Below are 15,283 nucleotides of genomic sequence, written 5' to 3'. Positions count from 1 at the left end.
CTATAAAAAACCAGACCAGCAAAATCTCCAAGTTTTTCTGTTTTATCCTGTTACTTTGACACAAAGGCATCTGCTGTGATGCTTACACATCTGACAAAGTGGCAGCTTAATTGTTTTATACACAATTTGCACTGAGTTTGTAGGCTAACTGCAGAGAAATAGTAAAATAATGTTGAATTAAATATTCTTAATTTACAAGGCTTAAAGGGTTCTTTCGACAGTACATATCCAAGATAAATGGACAAAATTATAATATTTCTGACTGACTCAAAATGGAATAAAATCGAATCGGGACCTTGTGAATCAGACTTGAATCAGCTGTAGAAATCAGTGACGATAGTAGTGCCTGCCCGACTGCCTTCATTTCCACAATGTTACTCAATGCTTTTCTGAGAACTCTGCCCTCAGAGTTCTCAGAAAAGCATTGAGTAACCTCTCTGCACGTCATAGAAGATCTTCGGAAAGTGTTCAGGAAACACAACAGAGAGACCGTCCTCAGGCAACATGGAGGACACTGCGATCAACTGGTCAAACTCAGATGTAAATGATGTTGAAACGTGTATTTTCTGTTTAATAGCGAACAAAAAAGCCGAAAACACAAAGATAATAAAAGAGGTGAGATGCTTTTTTTTTTTAATCCCATGTAGAGCGATACAGGTGTTATAGGAGGAAACTGTACCCGGAAGTTGTGGATCCGAGGTTTTGATATACTATTAAAAAACATACACATAGTTAGTTGGAGATTTTAGCACTTGACGGCTGATGAAGTTTAAAGCGTATGGCAAATCAGCTATTTAATAGAAGAAACAGACTACAGCAGGGAATCCGCAAGATCGGCATTTCACGATTTGGAGAACTTGTACTGAGAGCTGTTTTGCAACTCTGAGCCAAAACAAATAAAACTGTATGAAACAGGGCATTTAGAGCAGTCTGAGCTCTTTTGGCTGTTTGTAATGTGAGCACCCACCAGCCCAGACAGGTAAAAACCTGTCATGTGACAGAAAATAAAGAAAAGCACAACAGGTCCACTCTAAAGTGTGTAAGTCTAAAAATGCACTTTGTTTAAATCCAGATGCTTTAACACCTGCAAATCACCAAAACGTTAAATGGTTCCTACGCAGGCACAGGTCCATGTATGACTTCTTATTTGGTTGAGGACTGGTTACATCTTAAGTAATGATAATACATTTATTATTTATATGCACCTTTCAAGACACTCGCGGACCCCTTACAATGCCGAGGCAAAGAGAGTAGCCAAGCATCAAAAGATTTTAAGGCTGGTTTTAAGTGGTTGATTTCTCTTCATCTATGTGCAGCTAAATTAATAGTTCAAAGTCTCCGCACACCTGAATGAGTGACAGGTGGAAAAGTTCCATGACAATTTAAATATAATTCCCACACGCTGCCTCGCTTACTGCAAATACATTTAAGCCTCAGTGTTTCAGTCAGTCTGACATTCATCAGGTATGTGTAATAATGTATCTACTCAGAAAAAGTGAGTAAAATAATAACAATAATAATAATGCTGTACATTTTAAAAATGAGTCCCACTGCCGGGAGTTTTCTGTGTCTTGGTTGGTCATCCAACCAAGACACAGGGTGTCCTGGTTCTTTTATGTGCACAGCTGGAGTAGCGCTACATACTTTCTGATCCACCAGGGAAATAGACTGTACTGAGTCTTGATAGTGCTGCATTCACAGCTTGAATGACTCTTTCATTTTTCTGCCCCCGACTACAGACTAAAGATCTGGTGTGTTTCAGCGACATTTTCCCAGGTGCGCCTCACCACTACCTGGTTGTTCCCAGAGAGCACATACTCAGCTGCTTCTCACTGCACAAAGGACACATTGATCTAGGTCAGTTAGTCCTCTGTCAACTTACCATACTATCTCCTAACACTGTGGCTATCCTGTCGTCACTACTGCTGCAAGTTTTCCTTTAAATACTTTAAACTAGACTATTACTGCTGGTACTATAGACTTTCTGATACTCTTATTTTTCCAACTATTTGAGATTAACAAAACTATATCACATAACCCATAAGAAATCATGTCTCCAATAGTTGAAAGGATGGCTAAACTGGGGAAAGATGTGCTCCACGACCAAGGGATTACTGACATGGCGGATATAAGGTTGGTGGAGACGGTTCTTGGAAGTACCGGAAAAAATATTCATACTAGTAAAAAGGCAAAGTCTGCAAACTCAAGTTCTCTCGTGGGCATTAAGGAATCATTTACAGTGGACACCCATTTTTCATCCATCCATCCGTACATTCATCCATGCATACATCCACCCACTGGACAGGTCTCGAGTCTGTCACAGGGCTAAAGCACAGAGACGGACGATCATTCACGTTCACGCTCATATGAGGTTAATCAGCGATCCAAAATTGGCCGTAGTTTTGAATACGAGTGTGAAGTAAAATCCTGCAGTTTCTGCTGAGTGCATTGTAGCTGCCCCAAGCCAAAACCCAGTAAAAATCTTACTTTTAACATTAAATTCAAAAAGCTACAGTGTATCTTAAAAAATGATATTAAAGGGAGGGTGGATGAATCTTTTGCTTTAAGTAACTGCATAAGTAATCTTCGTGCTAATGTAATCTATATAGTTATAGTTTAACATGGAGTGAGGGGTCTAGTTGCTCTGTTGTTTGTTGTTTCATCCCTGCTCTGGGCGGCTGAATTTCAGTGCTGATGTGTTTTTCTCCACAGGCTGGGGTTCCACCAGCCGCCCTTCATTTCAGTAGGTCACCTCCACCTCCACGTGCTCGCCCCAGCCAGTCAGATCTCAAAGTACATGTTGTATAAGTTCACTCCAGAAACCAACTCTTTTGTTACTGTGAGTACTGCAGGCGACTTCTTTTTTCTTTGATTTTCTTTATTAGTTCTCTTACACTACAATAACTAAACCACTGCAGCGGTTTCCATACAGTCACTGTTTTTATCAGGCTACTTCTGTTACTTCACATTTGAACTGATAAACTCATAATTTCCTCTTTGCAGGAAGAAGTTTTACGCAAGCGTCTTAAAAGTATCTCCCCACCACTCCGGTGTCATTATTTAGAGAACTGCAAGTTATTTCAGTGCATCAATTGTGCTCAGACTGGACTTTAGATCAGAGCAGGGAAACAAACAAAAAAATCTCAGAAGAGTCGCTGAGGCAGAATGAAGACTGAAGACATTTTTGAAATGTGTTGTAATTGTTTAGAGCGATATTTACCACTTTAATATTTATTAGCAGTGGCTGACCTCTGCACGGGCCAGTGCAATATAGAAAATTAACGGTCAGATTTTATCTAGAGTGTTTTGTACTCGTGCACTGTAACAGTGTCGTTTTTGAATGAATGCACGTGGGAAATGAATTGTACTTTTATCATAAGAAGAGACAAGACTGATTTTTTTAAAATAAAATTATTTATTTAAATAACATTATTGAGAGTTTTCTGTTACTGACAGTCACTGTAAAGAATAAAAATGTGTGGAGATAGTGTTGCCTCTATATTGGATGTGTGTCTGCTTGTTTGTAATGATATTAAAAAATAAACAGTTAAAAAAAAATCATTCATGGAGAACCCTTTAATAAACGAATAATTAAGGTAATTAAGTTTTAAGGCCAGTGTTGTGACTTTCTAATGTTATTTATTTTAGTACAGTCTCATAATCCTGGTAATCCTCACTGGCAGATATGTGTGTATAGATAAATATAGATTCATCAAGTTGCTGGAAACATCACAGATCTTGGTTAATATTGACACAATAGCGTCACACAGTTGATGCAGATGTGTCGGCTGTACACCCATCATGCGAACATCCCCCCATCCCAAAACCTCCCAGTGAATGAACAGGACACGACTCAAATGCAGATATTACACAAAAATAACAAACTGTATCAGTGAGCCAGAGTTGGAGGGCATAGACCAATGATCATACACCTCTGAGCGTGAAATATGACTTTAATCCTTAACTTAGAGTAGTAATTGAAACTACTGTTTCAATTATGGAGCTATACAAAATGAGTCTTCTGGGCCTTTCTCTCCACTTCACAACAGTATTTTTCACCAAGCCCTATAACCCTGCACACAGACATGCACATTAGATTCATTCATTATATCCAGTAAACCTGATATATGACAATCATGCCTGAATATTACTACAGTAACCTGCTCATGCTTACCTGAGCTCCTTTAGTTTCTTTTCCTTTATCTCATTCAGGCGCATCTGTCGCTGCTGGGCTTCCTCCAGCATTTTGTCAGCCTCCCTGAACCTCTCTCTACGCTCAGCTTTGGCAAGCTTCTTGCGCTCATTCACCTGCTGCCTGACGGCCTCAGTGTGGCGCAGCTCTTTCTGACGCTGCCTCTCCTGCTGCTCCTTTTCTTTGGCCTCTGCTTCCTTCTGAGCCCTGTGTGGAGGAAAAATAGCAATTTCATGCAAAAACGTGCAGAAAATGCGCACTGAGGTGGGAAAAACAAACAAAAGCCCCCCAACTTTCTTACTTCAGCATCCGATCAAACTCTTCCTTCTTTATGGTGGCCTGCACTGTCTGGTAGTGCTGTTTGCTGTGAACTTGCTCCAGCCGAGCAGCCCCCAGCATCGCCTCCTGCTGTGCTTTCCTCACGGCCTGCTCTCTTTTTTTCTCCCTCCATTGTTTTTGTAACTCTTCTTGATGCCGATGGGCACAGAGTTCATCCTTTTTAAAATCCGCAGAAAGACCAGCACAAGTGGCCGAGAACAGTTAAAAGTCATATTAATCCACCTGTAATAAGGTTAAAGCTTCAAAAACAATTTCTGACCTGCTCTGCCTTATAGTCTCGATCTTTTTCTTGCTTGGCCCTCAGCTTAGCAATCTCCATCTCCTTCTCTTTCCTTATCCGCTTTTGCTCTGCTTCACGTTCCGTGTCCCTCGCCTGCACAAACAATAAAATATCAGCAGAGAACAAACATCTGTGGCCGATCTACAGAGTTCAGTTGCTTTTCCAGCTGACCTGTTTCTTTTCAATGTATTCCATGGCTTTAATGTCCGCCAGCCTCTCCTCCTTCATCCTCTGCTCCTTGACTCGGAGGGTCTCAGCATTGATGCGCATGATCTCCTCCTGCATACGCTGCTGCTCCATCCTATTCTTCTCTTTAGCCTGGAACAAAGCAGCCGGTCAGAGATGAAACTGACTCCCGTACACTGCACTGTGTTCACGTTAGTGCGTTTAAGTCTGCACATGGGCCTTGTGTGCACCTTGAGGTCATCTTTTTCCATCTTCTTGTGGTTCTCCTTCATTTGCTGTTTCTCTTGCTCTCTCATCTTTCTCTCATTTTCCTTTTCCTCTAGATGTTTCTGAATTTGTTCTAAAAGTTGCGCTCCTCCTCTGAAATGTAACACACACAAACAGAGTGACAGATCTCCTAATGGCCTCCTTTTTGGATCAGATAAAGTGCATAATTTAACGTCTTCCCATCCTTGGAGTTATTTTAAGAATATATAAAGCATTTGGTGAAGAAAAAAAAAGGTGCTCTCTTTACTCGACCCTGCGCTGTTTCCTCAGCTCGTCGATCTTCCTTTCAGTCTCCAGACCCTTGTGGCGCTCTGCCTCTATCATCGCATTCAGGTGCCTCTCCTCCTCTTCCATCTCTGCCTGGATCTGCTTCTTCTCCTCCAGCTGAGCATTGATTGTGGCTTGACATTGAGCATTCAGAATAAGCTGAGGGAGTGACAAAAACAGAAGCATTTATATGTGTGTGAATTGACACCGCCTTTGTTTTCGTCATCCACATACTCCCAGCCAATTCCTACCCTGTTCAGCCTTTTGATTTCCTCTTCTTGCTCCATCCTTAAAGCGTTAGACTGCTCCAGCAAGGCCTGTGAACGTTTCCGGGCCTCTTGCTCGAGCTCAGTCAGGGCCTTGTTGTTCTTACGGGACAGATCTGCTGCCTGGATCTGCTGCTTCCTTTCCTCTGCGGCTTTCTGGGGAGCCATCATATAGATATCATATTGCAAAATCACAGGAACGAGCCTCTTGTGTTAATGTCCAAGAAAACATCCTCAGAGCCATGAATCCTACCGTTTCCTCTTCCGCCTTTCTCTGATAAGCCTGGTGAAAAGCCTCTCTCTCCTCCTTGAGGTTAGCCTGGGATGCTAAAATGATGCGTTTATACTTAGCTGACGGGAGAAAGACTGACTTTCCCAAAGGACTGCTAAGTGGGATTCTGACATAATGACAAGATGAATTATGTTGTGGTGAGGATGTCCATTTTGGGTTAAAACATCATTATCATCATGACATTTGTTTTAAAAAATCTAATCGTCTCTCTAAATCACTTGAAACAATACCAGGTCATACATTAATGGATAACTGTTAGGTGCACCATTGTTTTTTTTTAAATTCATATTAAATGTAATCAAATTGCTTCCTTTTCCATGTTTTAAAAATGTGCATTATGCTTTTTAAACCAGCAGAGAAACTCAACAGCTTTGGGAATACCTGAGATTGCGGATGAGGTCTTTAGAGATGATTTGAATGGTGTTTTTGTCTTTTTTGATCTTTGACGGAGCTTCCTCACAAGGATTGTCTTCACAAAGCTGTGTAGATATCTGAGCAGTTGTTAGTTGATAAAAACACGCAAAATAGCACCATAATTAGTGAACTCAACACACAAGTGTTTTCAGTTTTCTTTTTGGGTTTTCTTTTTTCTTACTTGTGATATCCACTCACTGGCCACTTCATTAGGTTCATTTGCTCATTAATCCAAATATCTTATAAGCCAATCACTTGGCAGCAACTCAGACACTTGGTACACTTCGGTCTCCTTAATACTGTCTGGACATCAATTAAATGCCACAGCCCACCTGAGTAGTTCTGCTGACCATCTCCAACCCCTTATTGACAACAGTGTAACCATCTTCTAATCGCTGCTTCCAACAGGATAACACACCATGTCACAAAATTCACATCATCTCAGGCTGGTTTCTTGAATATGACAGTGAGTTCACTCTACTCCAATGCCTCCACAGTCACAAAATCTCACCTTTGGGATGCGGTGAAACTGAAGATTCTTATGGTGGATGTACAGTCAATAAATCTGCAGTAACTATGTAATGCTATTATGCCAATATGGAGCAAAAATCTGCCATTAATGTTTCTAGCGCCTTGTTGAAAATTTAAGGTAATTCAGAGGGCAAAAAGCGGTGCTAATAAACTGCACCTAATAAATTGGCCGGTGAGTGTAGTTAAGATGTGACATTTCACTCTGTGAGAGTAACACTCACCGGGTCTGGGCTCCCAAAGAGGATCTCGTCATCATCCACCTGAGAGCTTGGGCTCAGTGGGCGGTAGCAGCTGCTAAAAGAGCTAGCTCTGGAACTGGACTGATGTCTCTGCTGGGATTGAAAACAACAGTGGATGAATATGCAGGGACTTTCTTTAACTCTAGCGTTAAATACGGACTTTATAGAATAGTATCTTTTGCATTTAAAAAAACAGGATCTAGCATCTAAGGCAATATGGAAAGTGGCTTGTCAGTGCTCACTGTAACATATAGACTTACCATGATCTGCCGTTAACAAAGTCCAGGCAACGGAAAATAAATGTTTCTAAGATTATCCAGTTTTAAGGCTAATAAGGCTGCAATACTGAGTGTTATTCTCCCATCTATAGACATGCGCTTAGCTTCTTTAAAAACTTTAAAAACGTAGCGACACGGATTTTAATTGGCGAGTAATCTGTTGCTATGGTGACAGAAGGGCAAACGTTAGACATCCTCTACTCAGTAGCGGTTTTAGATACGGGCGACACGGGCGGTTGCCCAGGGCGGCATCATGGTGGGGGGCGGCATCACGGGCATCGGTAAAAAAAAAAAAAAAATTGCTTGTACTCATGCTGCCCCGACATCATGCGAGCCCATATTGGGAATGGTACAGGCACCGATCGATTTTCTATCGCCCATGGGAGTAAGGGTGCCCTCCGTTTGCGAGGTGCGCCTGCTGCTCGCGGCACAGGGAGGAGAGGGCGGGGCGACGGGGGATTCTCTGGCTGGCTGGAGCAGCAAAAATTACCAACTCTCAAAATAAAACAAAAATAAAAACAAACAACAAACACGAAAACACCAGACATCATGATACAGACTTATAATTTGCACCGATGTTTTTTCAAAATTCTATACACGAAAAGTGAGCGTAAGAGCCCTCGGTGCGCCTGCTTGCTGCTGAAGTCAAAGTAAACTTTATTGTCATCTCCGCTACATACAGTCCAGTATAGAGAGAGACGAGACGACGAGGCTCCAGTTACAGCAGTGAAAGTAAACAAACAATAAATATTTAAGAGTAAAAAAAATAAATATACACTTTAGGACTCGGGGTAAAGGGATCAATAACAATTTAAAATATATATTTTATATTTTGTTTATTTAAAGTCTCACACACAACCCGTTTTTAAAGTTTAAAAAAAGAGAAAAGAAGAGGAGTGTAGTGACTTCCACAGTCGCAAGAGGCCGGGGATGGAGCCTGCCTAGTTGCCTGACTCGCTGTCAACTTTAGGCAATAATGCGAGAGGTGGAATTGCTTGCTTGTTTATTAAAGTGCTTGAAAAGTTTACAGAGCAATGTGATCGGCTCGCGATTCAAACTCTTAAAACATCACAGGCTCTAATTCAACAAGGGGAAACTCGTTGTGCTGCGGTCAACAAAAACTACGGCTACCCAGCCCTCCTCTCTGTCAAAATCAAACCAGTGAATGACAGACTGACAACGCCGTCTTAATGTCACTGCTAGCACCCACGTGACTCCCGTTACACATCACCATAGCAACCAAACAAATAAAAACCCAGTGATCCTTAAAATTCAATACATTTAATTATGGCTCCTACAAGGAGGAACGAGCAAAAGACACAGGTAAGCAGATGTGTCATTGGATAATGGCAGGTCATGTATCCTAAAACATTAAGAATCAGAATACTTTCTTAATCCCTAAGGAAATTATGTGGGTTACAGTTCCTCCAAGAAGAAATGGTAAAAATAGTAACAGTAACAGACTAACCTCCAAACAATATATACAATAATATAATATTAATTAGTCAGTGTCAATTGTTGATTTGTCCTGTTCTCATTGTATGACGAAGTATGATGTCTGTTTAGTAGCCGTTTGCATACTATGCATACTCTCTCCCTCTTCATATGTGTGTGTGTGTGGGGGGGGGGCGCCAGAGGGGGTGTTCGCCCAGGGCGCCTAACAGGCTAGGACCGCCACTGCCTCTACTCCTTTAAAGTCAAGCGTATCATATTTGATACATGAGTTTTTGTGAGTTTTTGAGACTTCAACATCATCAGCGTTACTTTTTTTAACCCTCAAAAAATGATATAAATTGCATGACACATTTTTAATGACTAAAGCGCAAAAGTATGGCCTATGTAGCAAATGTGATACAAATTAAAACTCATATAGCCTATGCAGATTAAAATTTGATATATTTTTATATATTTTGTCTAAAAGTTCAACAAACACTCCATTATCAAAAAAATTATCTCTGACTTGGGGTTCAGACTGAACCTGTTCAGCTCTCGTAAAAAATAAAAATAAAAATAATAATAATTTAAAAAATACTTTTTTCCCCTAAGACAAATAATTTGACAATTCACTCTGGGCTCGACTAGCTCTGTCTTCGGCCGATTGTCCTGCCTTTGTCTCTGGGCACACCCAGAAATTATATTACAGCGTTTACTGCGCTCTGTATAAAAGACGCTTTAAAACTCACGAATGGGGACGCTGGAGGCTTCTGGGATTGATGACTGTAAGTTCTGTCAAATAGCAAACAACAAAACTGACACAGAGATCCTGCTGAGCGTGAGTAAAAAAAAAACAACAACATTCATTCATGTTCAAGGAGAAAAAAAATTAGCCACTGGAAATTCCTGTCTTACTGTGTGTGCGCGCACGTGTGTGTGTGTGTACAGGACGATGAGCTGGTTTGCTTTCGTGACAAGAAGCCTGGAGCCACCCATCACTACCTGGTTATTCCCAGGATGCATATCAGCAACTGTAAAACCCTTAAGATGGACAACATACCTCTAGGTGAGGAAACATGAACTTAATCAGTCTGTTTGCTTGTTTGTTTGTTTTTCCTGGTAGCAACTTCTGCTGGCAAGACTTGGTCAATGGGAAAATATGATAGTTATGATTGATTACACAAAAGCACCCCACCCTTTAAAGCAACATGTTTCCAAGCAACTGATTGTTTATATAGCACCAAATCACAATAGTTGCTTCAAGATGCTTCATATTGTAAGGTCATACATAGCACGTAGATGACCCCCTATGAGCAAGTACTTGGCGACAGTGGAAAGGAAAAACTTCCTTTCAACAGAAGGAACATTGCACAGGGAGGAGCAGCCATCTGGTTAATCAGTACAAACTATTTTAATAATAGTTTATAGTAAATTCAGGTTAATGAGTAAATTGTTTTGTTGAGTCACCAGTATGACCTCAGTGAGCTTAGCTTTGTAGTTTGTGTCAGTAAAGACAGATTTAAAAGCGGCACCATGATTATGAAATGATTCATTGTGTCTTCAGAAATCAGCTGCACACCCATGATACAAATTTCCTGTTCCGCTACGCGCCAAATGAGCTCTACTGGACTGAGATCTGGTGACTGTTCACAAACCATTTTTTTAGGCTTGTGCTTTCAGAGATGCTCTTCTGCATATCTCGGTTGCAAAGCGTGTTGATTTGAGTTCCTTCTGATCAGCTCGAAGCAGTCTGGCCATTCTCCTCTGACCTCTGTCATCAACAAGCCATTTTCACCCCGAGAACTGCTACTCGCTGGATATTTTCTCATTTTTGGACCATTCTCTGTAAACTCTAATGAATGTTTAATGGAAAAAAAAAATCTCAGTAGCTCAATTTTTGAAATCCCTACAACAGCCCGTTTGATAGCAGCAACCATGCCACATTCAATGTCACGTCAGTCACCTTTCTTCCTCATTCTAACATTCTGTTTGAATCATGTCTACATACACTGAGCTGCTGCTATGTGATTGGCTGATTAGATATTTGTGTTAATGTTCAGGTGTGATTAATAAAGTGGCTAGGGAGTATATGTACATATGTGTAATCTTGACTCTTGACTTTCTGATCGCACATCGCTGATAAGTTTTATTTGTTGACAGTGGAGCGGATGGAACAAATGGGAAGAAGTATACTAGAGAAGAACAAAGTCTGCAGCCTCGATGACGTCAGGTAAAACAATCCCTGTGATGAGCTGCGACTCTTTACCACTTAGAATTTTATTATGCTTTAAAATTAAACAGATTTTTTTTTTCATGTTGTAATATCTTTTTGTTAATTTTATTTTGTAGACTGGGGTTTCATCTCCCTCCATTCTCATCAGTTCCCCACCTCCACCTCCATGCTCTGGCTCCAGCCAGTAAGATGAACTTGAAGTCTCAGCTTCGCTACGGGCAGCAGTCTTACTGGTTTATTACAGTAAGTCAGGGCTGGATTGAGCCAAGGAAAATAATTCAATTGGGACTGTTTATTTTTAATATCGCTAGACAGACATGTGGCATGGTAACATTTGTTTCTCATTTGTTATCACGGTGCTATAAAGGAATTCAATAAAAATCAGATCAGAGATTATTGGAGATTATCACTGACGCCACTCTCTGATGTCAAAATGAGAAACGAGCCACATCTTCTCTCCCATGTTAGGTCTTTTATGTGTGTTGTGTACACCTTTAAGTGCTACCTTCTTTTAAAGTGAAGAGCTTTTAAAATGAGTGAATTTACAACATGTGAATACTCTTAACTTCCAGTTTTGCTCTGTTGCAGGTAGACAAAGTGCTTTCACAGCTGAAGACTCATGGCAAAGTGAAATGAACAGATGCAGGTGTTGCAACCTTGTTTGCTGCTTACAGGTTATTTAATTAGCATCCACCGCACTGAGTGCACTTTACATGACTTCTCCAGCCTGTTTGGCATTCTGGTGCTAATACGTTTGAATATTTTCCTCCATGCCGCATGCTGACTTGGTTGTGGAGAAGAGTTCTTTGTATTAATTTTTTTTTTTTACTTCTGTTTTCTTTTCTTTTTTTTCATTTTTATAAATGGTATAGAATTCATGAATATTAATTTAAAAAATCTTGAAAGGCTTCAAATAATGGAGATAATTTCTGTCTTAAAAGTTGCTCTTCCAAATCTCTCCTATTACAAACATAGGTACAACACATGCAGCCCTTCAGTATCCTATACTGTTACTGCTCAACTTTCCATTAGTGCTTTCACGATCATGTTAATTAGCAGAATATGAAGGGTTTGTTGGTTCGTTCTTCTTCAAATCTGTAAACTTGACCACTCAGTAACACATCTGTGTCTTTCACTGAAAAGAATTCAGTGAACTAACTCTTTAGTCACAGTAGAAAGCCAGTTATTGATTGGCATGCTGGGATCTTTTTTGGGAGAGCCGAGCATGCCAATATAAATGCTTTCATGAGTGTTTTAACAGGATTTTAGCAATGCTAACTGCGTGACTCCAGCAATGTGGTTGGACAATCTTCCACACTAGATGAGCCAGAAGCACTTGACAGCTTTCTATGACAGAGACCCCATCTGTTCATTCATTCATTTTTCTCCCACACATCTGGGTTCAAGTGGTCGGGGCACCAGTCCAAGCAGAGAAGCCCTCCCCAGCCACCTCTTCCAGCTCATCCTGGGGTACATCAAGTTTTTCCAAAGCCAGCAAAGAGATAGAATTTCTCCAGCAAGTCCTGGTCCTCCTACCAGTAGGACATGCCAGAAACACTGTACCTAGGAGGCATCTAGGAGACGTTCTAGCAGGTTGCCTGATTCACCTCAAGTGACTCCTTTTGATGTGGAGAGGACATTATCCCCAGAGAGTAATCCTCATGACTATTCATCTGTTTCATTTGTGGTGCACATCACAAACTTTTTGTCACAGATCAAAATGCAGGATTATATAAATCTGTATCAAGCTGTATGCCAAGTCCAAAAAACAGGAAGCACAGGGAAAGATGTGTAGATATTATGACAAAGACTCAGGGAAAGGACAGGACTATTTATACACATGAGATTAATAAAGGAACTGGAAACAGCTGGGGGAAAAATACACAGGTTCAAACTAGGCAGGAAGTAAAACTCAAAGCAGGAACAGAAGACAACTTTCATATTAAAACAGGAAAATAACAAATAGCTTAACTAAATAACAAACAAAAAAACTCAGTGAACGGAGAAGCAGAAAGGAACGATAAGCTTCTAACAACACAAAAAGCATTACAAGAATTATCTAAGCAACACAAGAATCCAAACTGAAAAATGAATGCAAACAGTTTCAGTTTAGCTACTATTTTGTTTATTAATACATTATATCTCTAACTCAAAAATATCATTCATTAATAGAACATTTTCTAACCGGATCAGTTCTTTCTCTGAGCCACTTGATGTCAGTAATGCAATAGGAACTCTCACAATGGCAGATTATATGGAGGGTCCACGTGCATCAACAGGCCTCATATGGTGACTCACAGCCTGTTTTTTACTTATTTAAAATGATAAAGTAGGAACCATCAAAAAGTGTTAGCATGACATTATTTGCCAAGGGCTCCATTCCTGTAAACTGGCGAGTCACTTCAGTCCATGCATTTTCAAAACTGTTCACACAGGACACTGACATGACTCCAAGGCAAATATTCAGCAGTGTCTAAGAGTCAAAACTATCTGCTGGTGAGGAGGAAGAGGAGCACTTGCAGAATTCCGAGCTCTGCAACACTCCTTTGTATGTCTTTCGCATCTCCAAACTTTTAACTGCTATCAGTCATTTTTACTGTGTATTATTGTGTATCGTCGTCATTGTTTCTCACATACATTTCTTGTGTGTTTCTTGGTTTATATTATGATAGTGTTGGCACATCTGTTTGAATACATGTAGGGACTGTAACTTTCCATCTAAGGACTGATGTAAGAGAAGACATGATGTAAGGAGGATTGGGTTCCTGAGCTCAACTACCTTATTGTGCTGGCTATTGAATATGTTATATGATTCAACAGTGATGTCGTTTGAGAAAGATATTATATAACGCATGCTTCATAGAATTTGTTCCTCTTTGAACATATTGATACTGTGATACACACAGATATGCATTTACGGATGCATTTACAGCTAGGGGCATGATTTATGATGAAGACCTTGAATAGAGTTCCTTGGTGTTTAGTTTCCTACATTTCTCACCAGCAACATATAAAGACAATACAAAACAATTTCATAAATAATATTTTAATGGCAATATGGAAACAGTTAGAGCCATATGTTTTTGGACAATTAAACTTTTTTGTGTGTGTGTGTGATTTTTGCCACCGCCACAGGTAATTTTAAATCACTCAGGATGTGAGTGAAGTACAGACTCGGAGCTTTAATTAAAGGGGTTTTACAAAAACATTGTGTTAATTGTTTCGGAATTACAGACATTTTTATACATAGTCCCTCATTTTCAGAGGTTCAAAAGTAACTGGATACATTAACTTTATTTGAAATTTAATATTTTGTTAATCCTTTGCAGTTAGAGACTGCCTGCATATCCACTGTGGTCATATATATGGTTATATATGGAAATGTGTATATGTTTTCTGTGTCTCTACTGAGAAATACAGGAAAGTAAAAAAAGAAACTCTATTTAAGGTCTTCAGGCCATCTTAAATTTACTATAACAATAAAGAAAGCGCCCAAAACTACAACATCTGTCATCAGCAGCTCATGTCAGAGTCAGGAAGGGACTCTCATGCATCATTCATACCAAATGACATAATTTCTCAGACCAAATGCTCTTGTTTTTATGTGACTTACCAAAAAAAAAAAAAAAAAAACCCTACAACAACACAACTTCCTGGTGTGTTAAAATCCTTTAAATATACTGGTACAGTGCTGTGAAAAAAAATTGATCCCTTCCTCGTTTCTTTCTTTCTTTGCTTTTCTTCTCTTTTCTTTTTTCTTTTCTTTGCTTTTTTTCCTGCATATTTTTTCCATGTTTTGATGCGTGCTCAATCGTCCAGGTAAGAAAATCCCTCAAAAATTATTCTATTCATCTGGACATTGCGTTTTCAGTGGAAAAAACATTTTGTCGCTCATCCAAGTGACTTCTTCCGTATTTGTGGGATTTCAGTCTTATGCAAATGTACTGTTTATAAGGTTGGGTAAACCTGCAGTCACCTGAGACTGAAGAAGTTTTAAGGCCAGACATTCTCCTTCAGAATTTTCTGCTACAAAGCACAACTCATGGTTCCATCAATTACTAAAAG

The 15,283-nt window shown here is 39.9% G+C and overlaps 3 protein-coding genes across 4 annotated transcripts; 2 read left to right on the top strand and 1 right to left on the bottom strand.

Annotated features, from left to right (window-relative positions):
- Positions 1-404: 404 nt before the first annotated feature.
- On the top strand, positions 405-3,558 carry LOC146501610 (adenosine 5'-monophosphoramidase HINT3-like). The gene is made up of 5 exons (XM_085134369.1): positions 405-615; positions 1,740-1,857; positions 2,064-2,133; positions 2,713-2,839; positions 3,004-3,558. Exons 1-5 carry the CDS (start codon positions 505-507, stop codon positions 3,112-3,114), a joined length of 537 nt encoding a protein of 178 aa, XP_084990495.1. The 5' UTR covers positions 405-504; the 3' UTR covers positions 3,115-3,558.
- On the bottom strand, positions 2,858-7,742 carry LOC146501609 (cilia- and flagella-associated protein 45-like). Of its 2 annotated transcripts, none has more exons than XM_085134362.1 (12): positions 7,534-7,742; positions 7,256-7,366; positions 6,471-6,580; positions 6,051-6,195; positions 5,783-5,953; positions 5,512-5,690; positions 5,228-5,357; positions 4,983-5,129; positions 4,791-4,904; positions 4,494-4,687; positions 4,175-4,399; positions 2,858-4,073 (listed from the first exon to the last, which is right to left on the bottom strand). In XM_085134362.1, exons 1-12 carry the CDS (start codon positions 7,534-7,536, stop codon positions 4,004-4,006), a joined length of 1,599 nt encoding a protein of 532 aa, XP_084990488.1. In that variant the 5' UTR covers positions 7,537-7,742; the 3' UTR covers positions 2,858-4,003. The 2 variants fall into 2 exon arrangements, with proteins under 2 accessions (XP_084990488.1, XP_084990489.1); XM_085134363.1 differs by having other exon boundaries at positions 6,471-6,568.
- Positions 7,743-9,580: 1,838 nt separating this feature from the next.
- Positions 9,581-15,136, top strand: LOC146501608 (adenosine 5'-monophosphoramidase HINT3-like). Its single transcript, XM_085134370.1, has 5 exons — positions 9,581-9,823; positions 9,934-10,051; positions 11,146-11,215; positions 11,335-11,461; positions 11,807-15,136. The coding sequence occupies exons 1-5, from the start codon at positions 9,737-9,739 to the stop codon at positions 11,852-11,854; spliced, it is 450 nt and encodes a 149-aa protein (XP_084990496.1). The 5' UTR covers positions 9,581-9,736; the 3' UTR covers positions 11,855-15,136.
- Positions 15,137-15,283: the final 147 nt, after the last annotated feature.

The sequence above is a fragment of the Neolamprologus multifasciatus genome, chromosome 15 (assembly GCF_963576455.1).
Source record: "Neolamprologus multifasciatus chromosome 15, fNeoMul1.2, whole genome shotgun sequence".
NCBI lineage: Eukaryota > Metazoa > Chordata > Actinopteri > Cichliformes > Cichlidae > Neolamprologus > Neolamprologus multifasciatus.
Note: the sequence above shows the minus strand (reverse complement) of the source record. Positions and strands in the feature narration are given on the sequence as shown.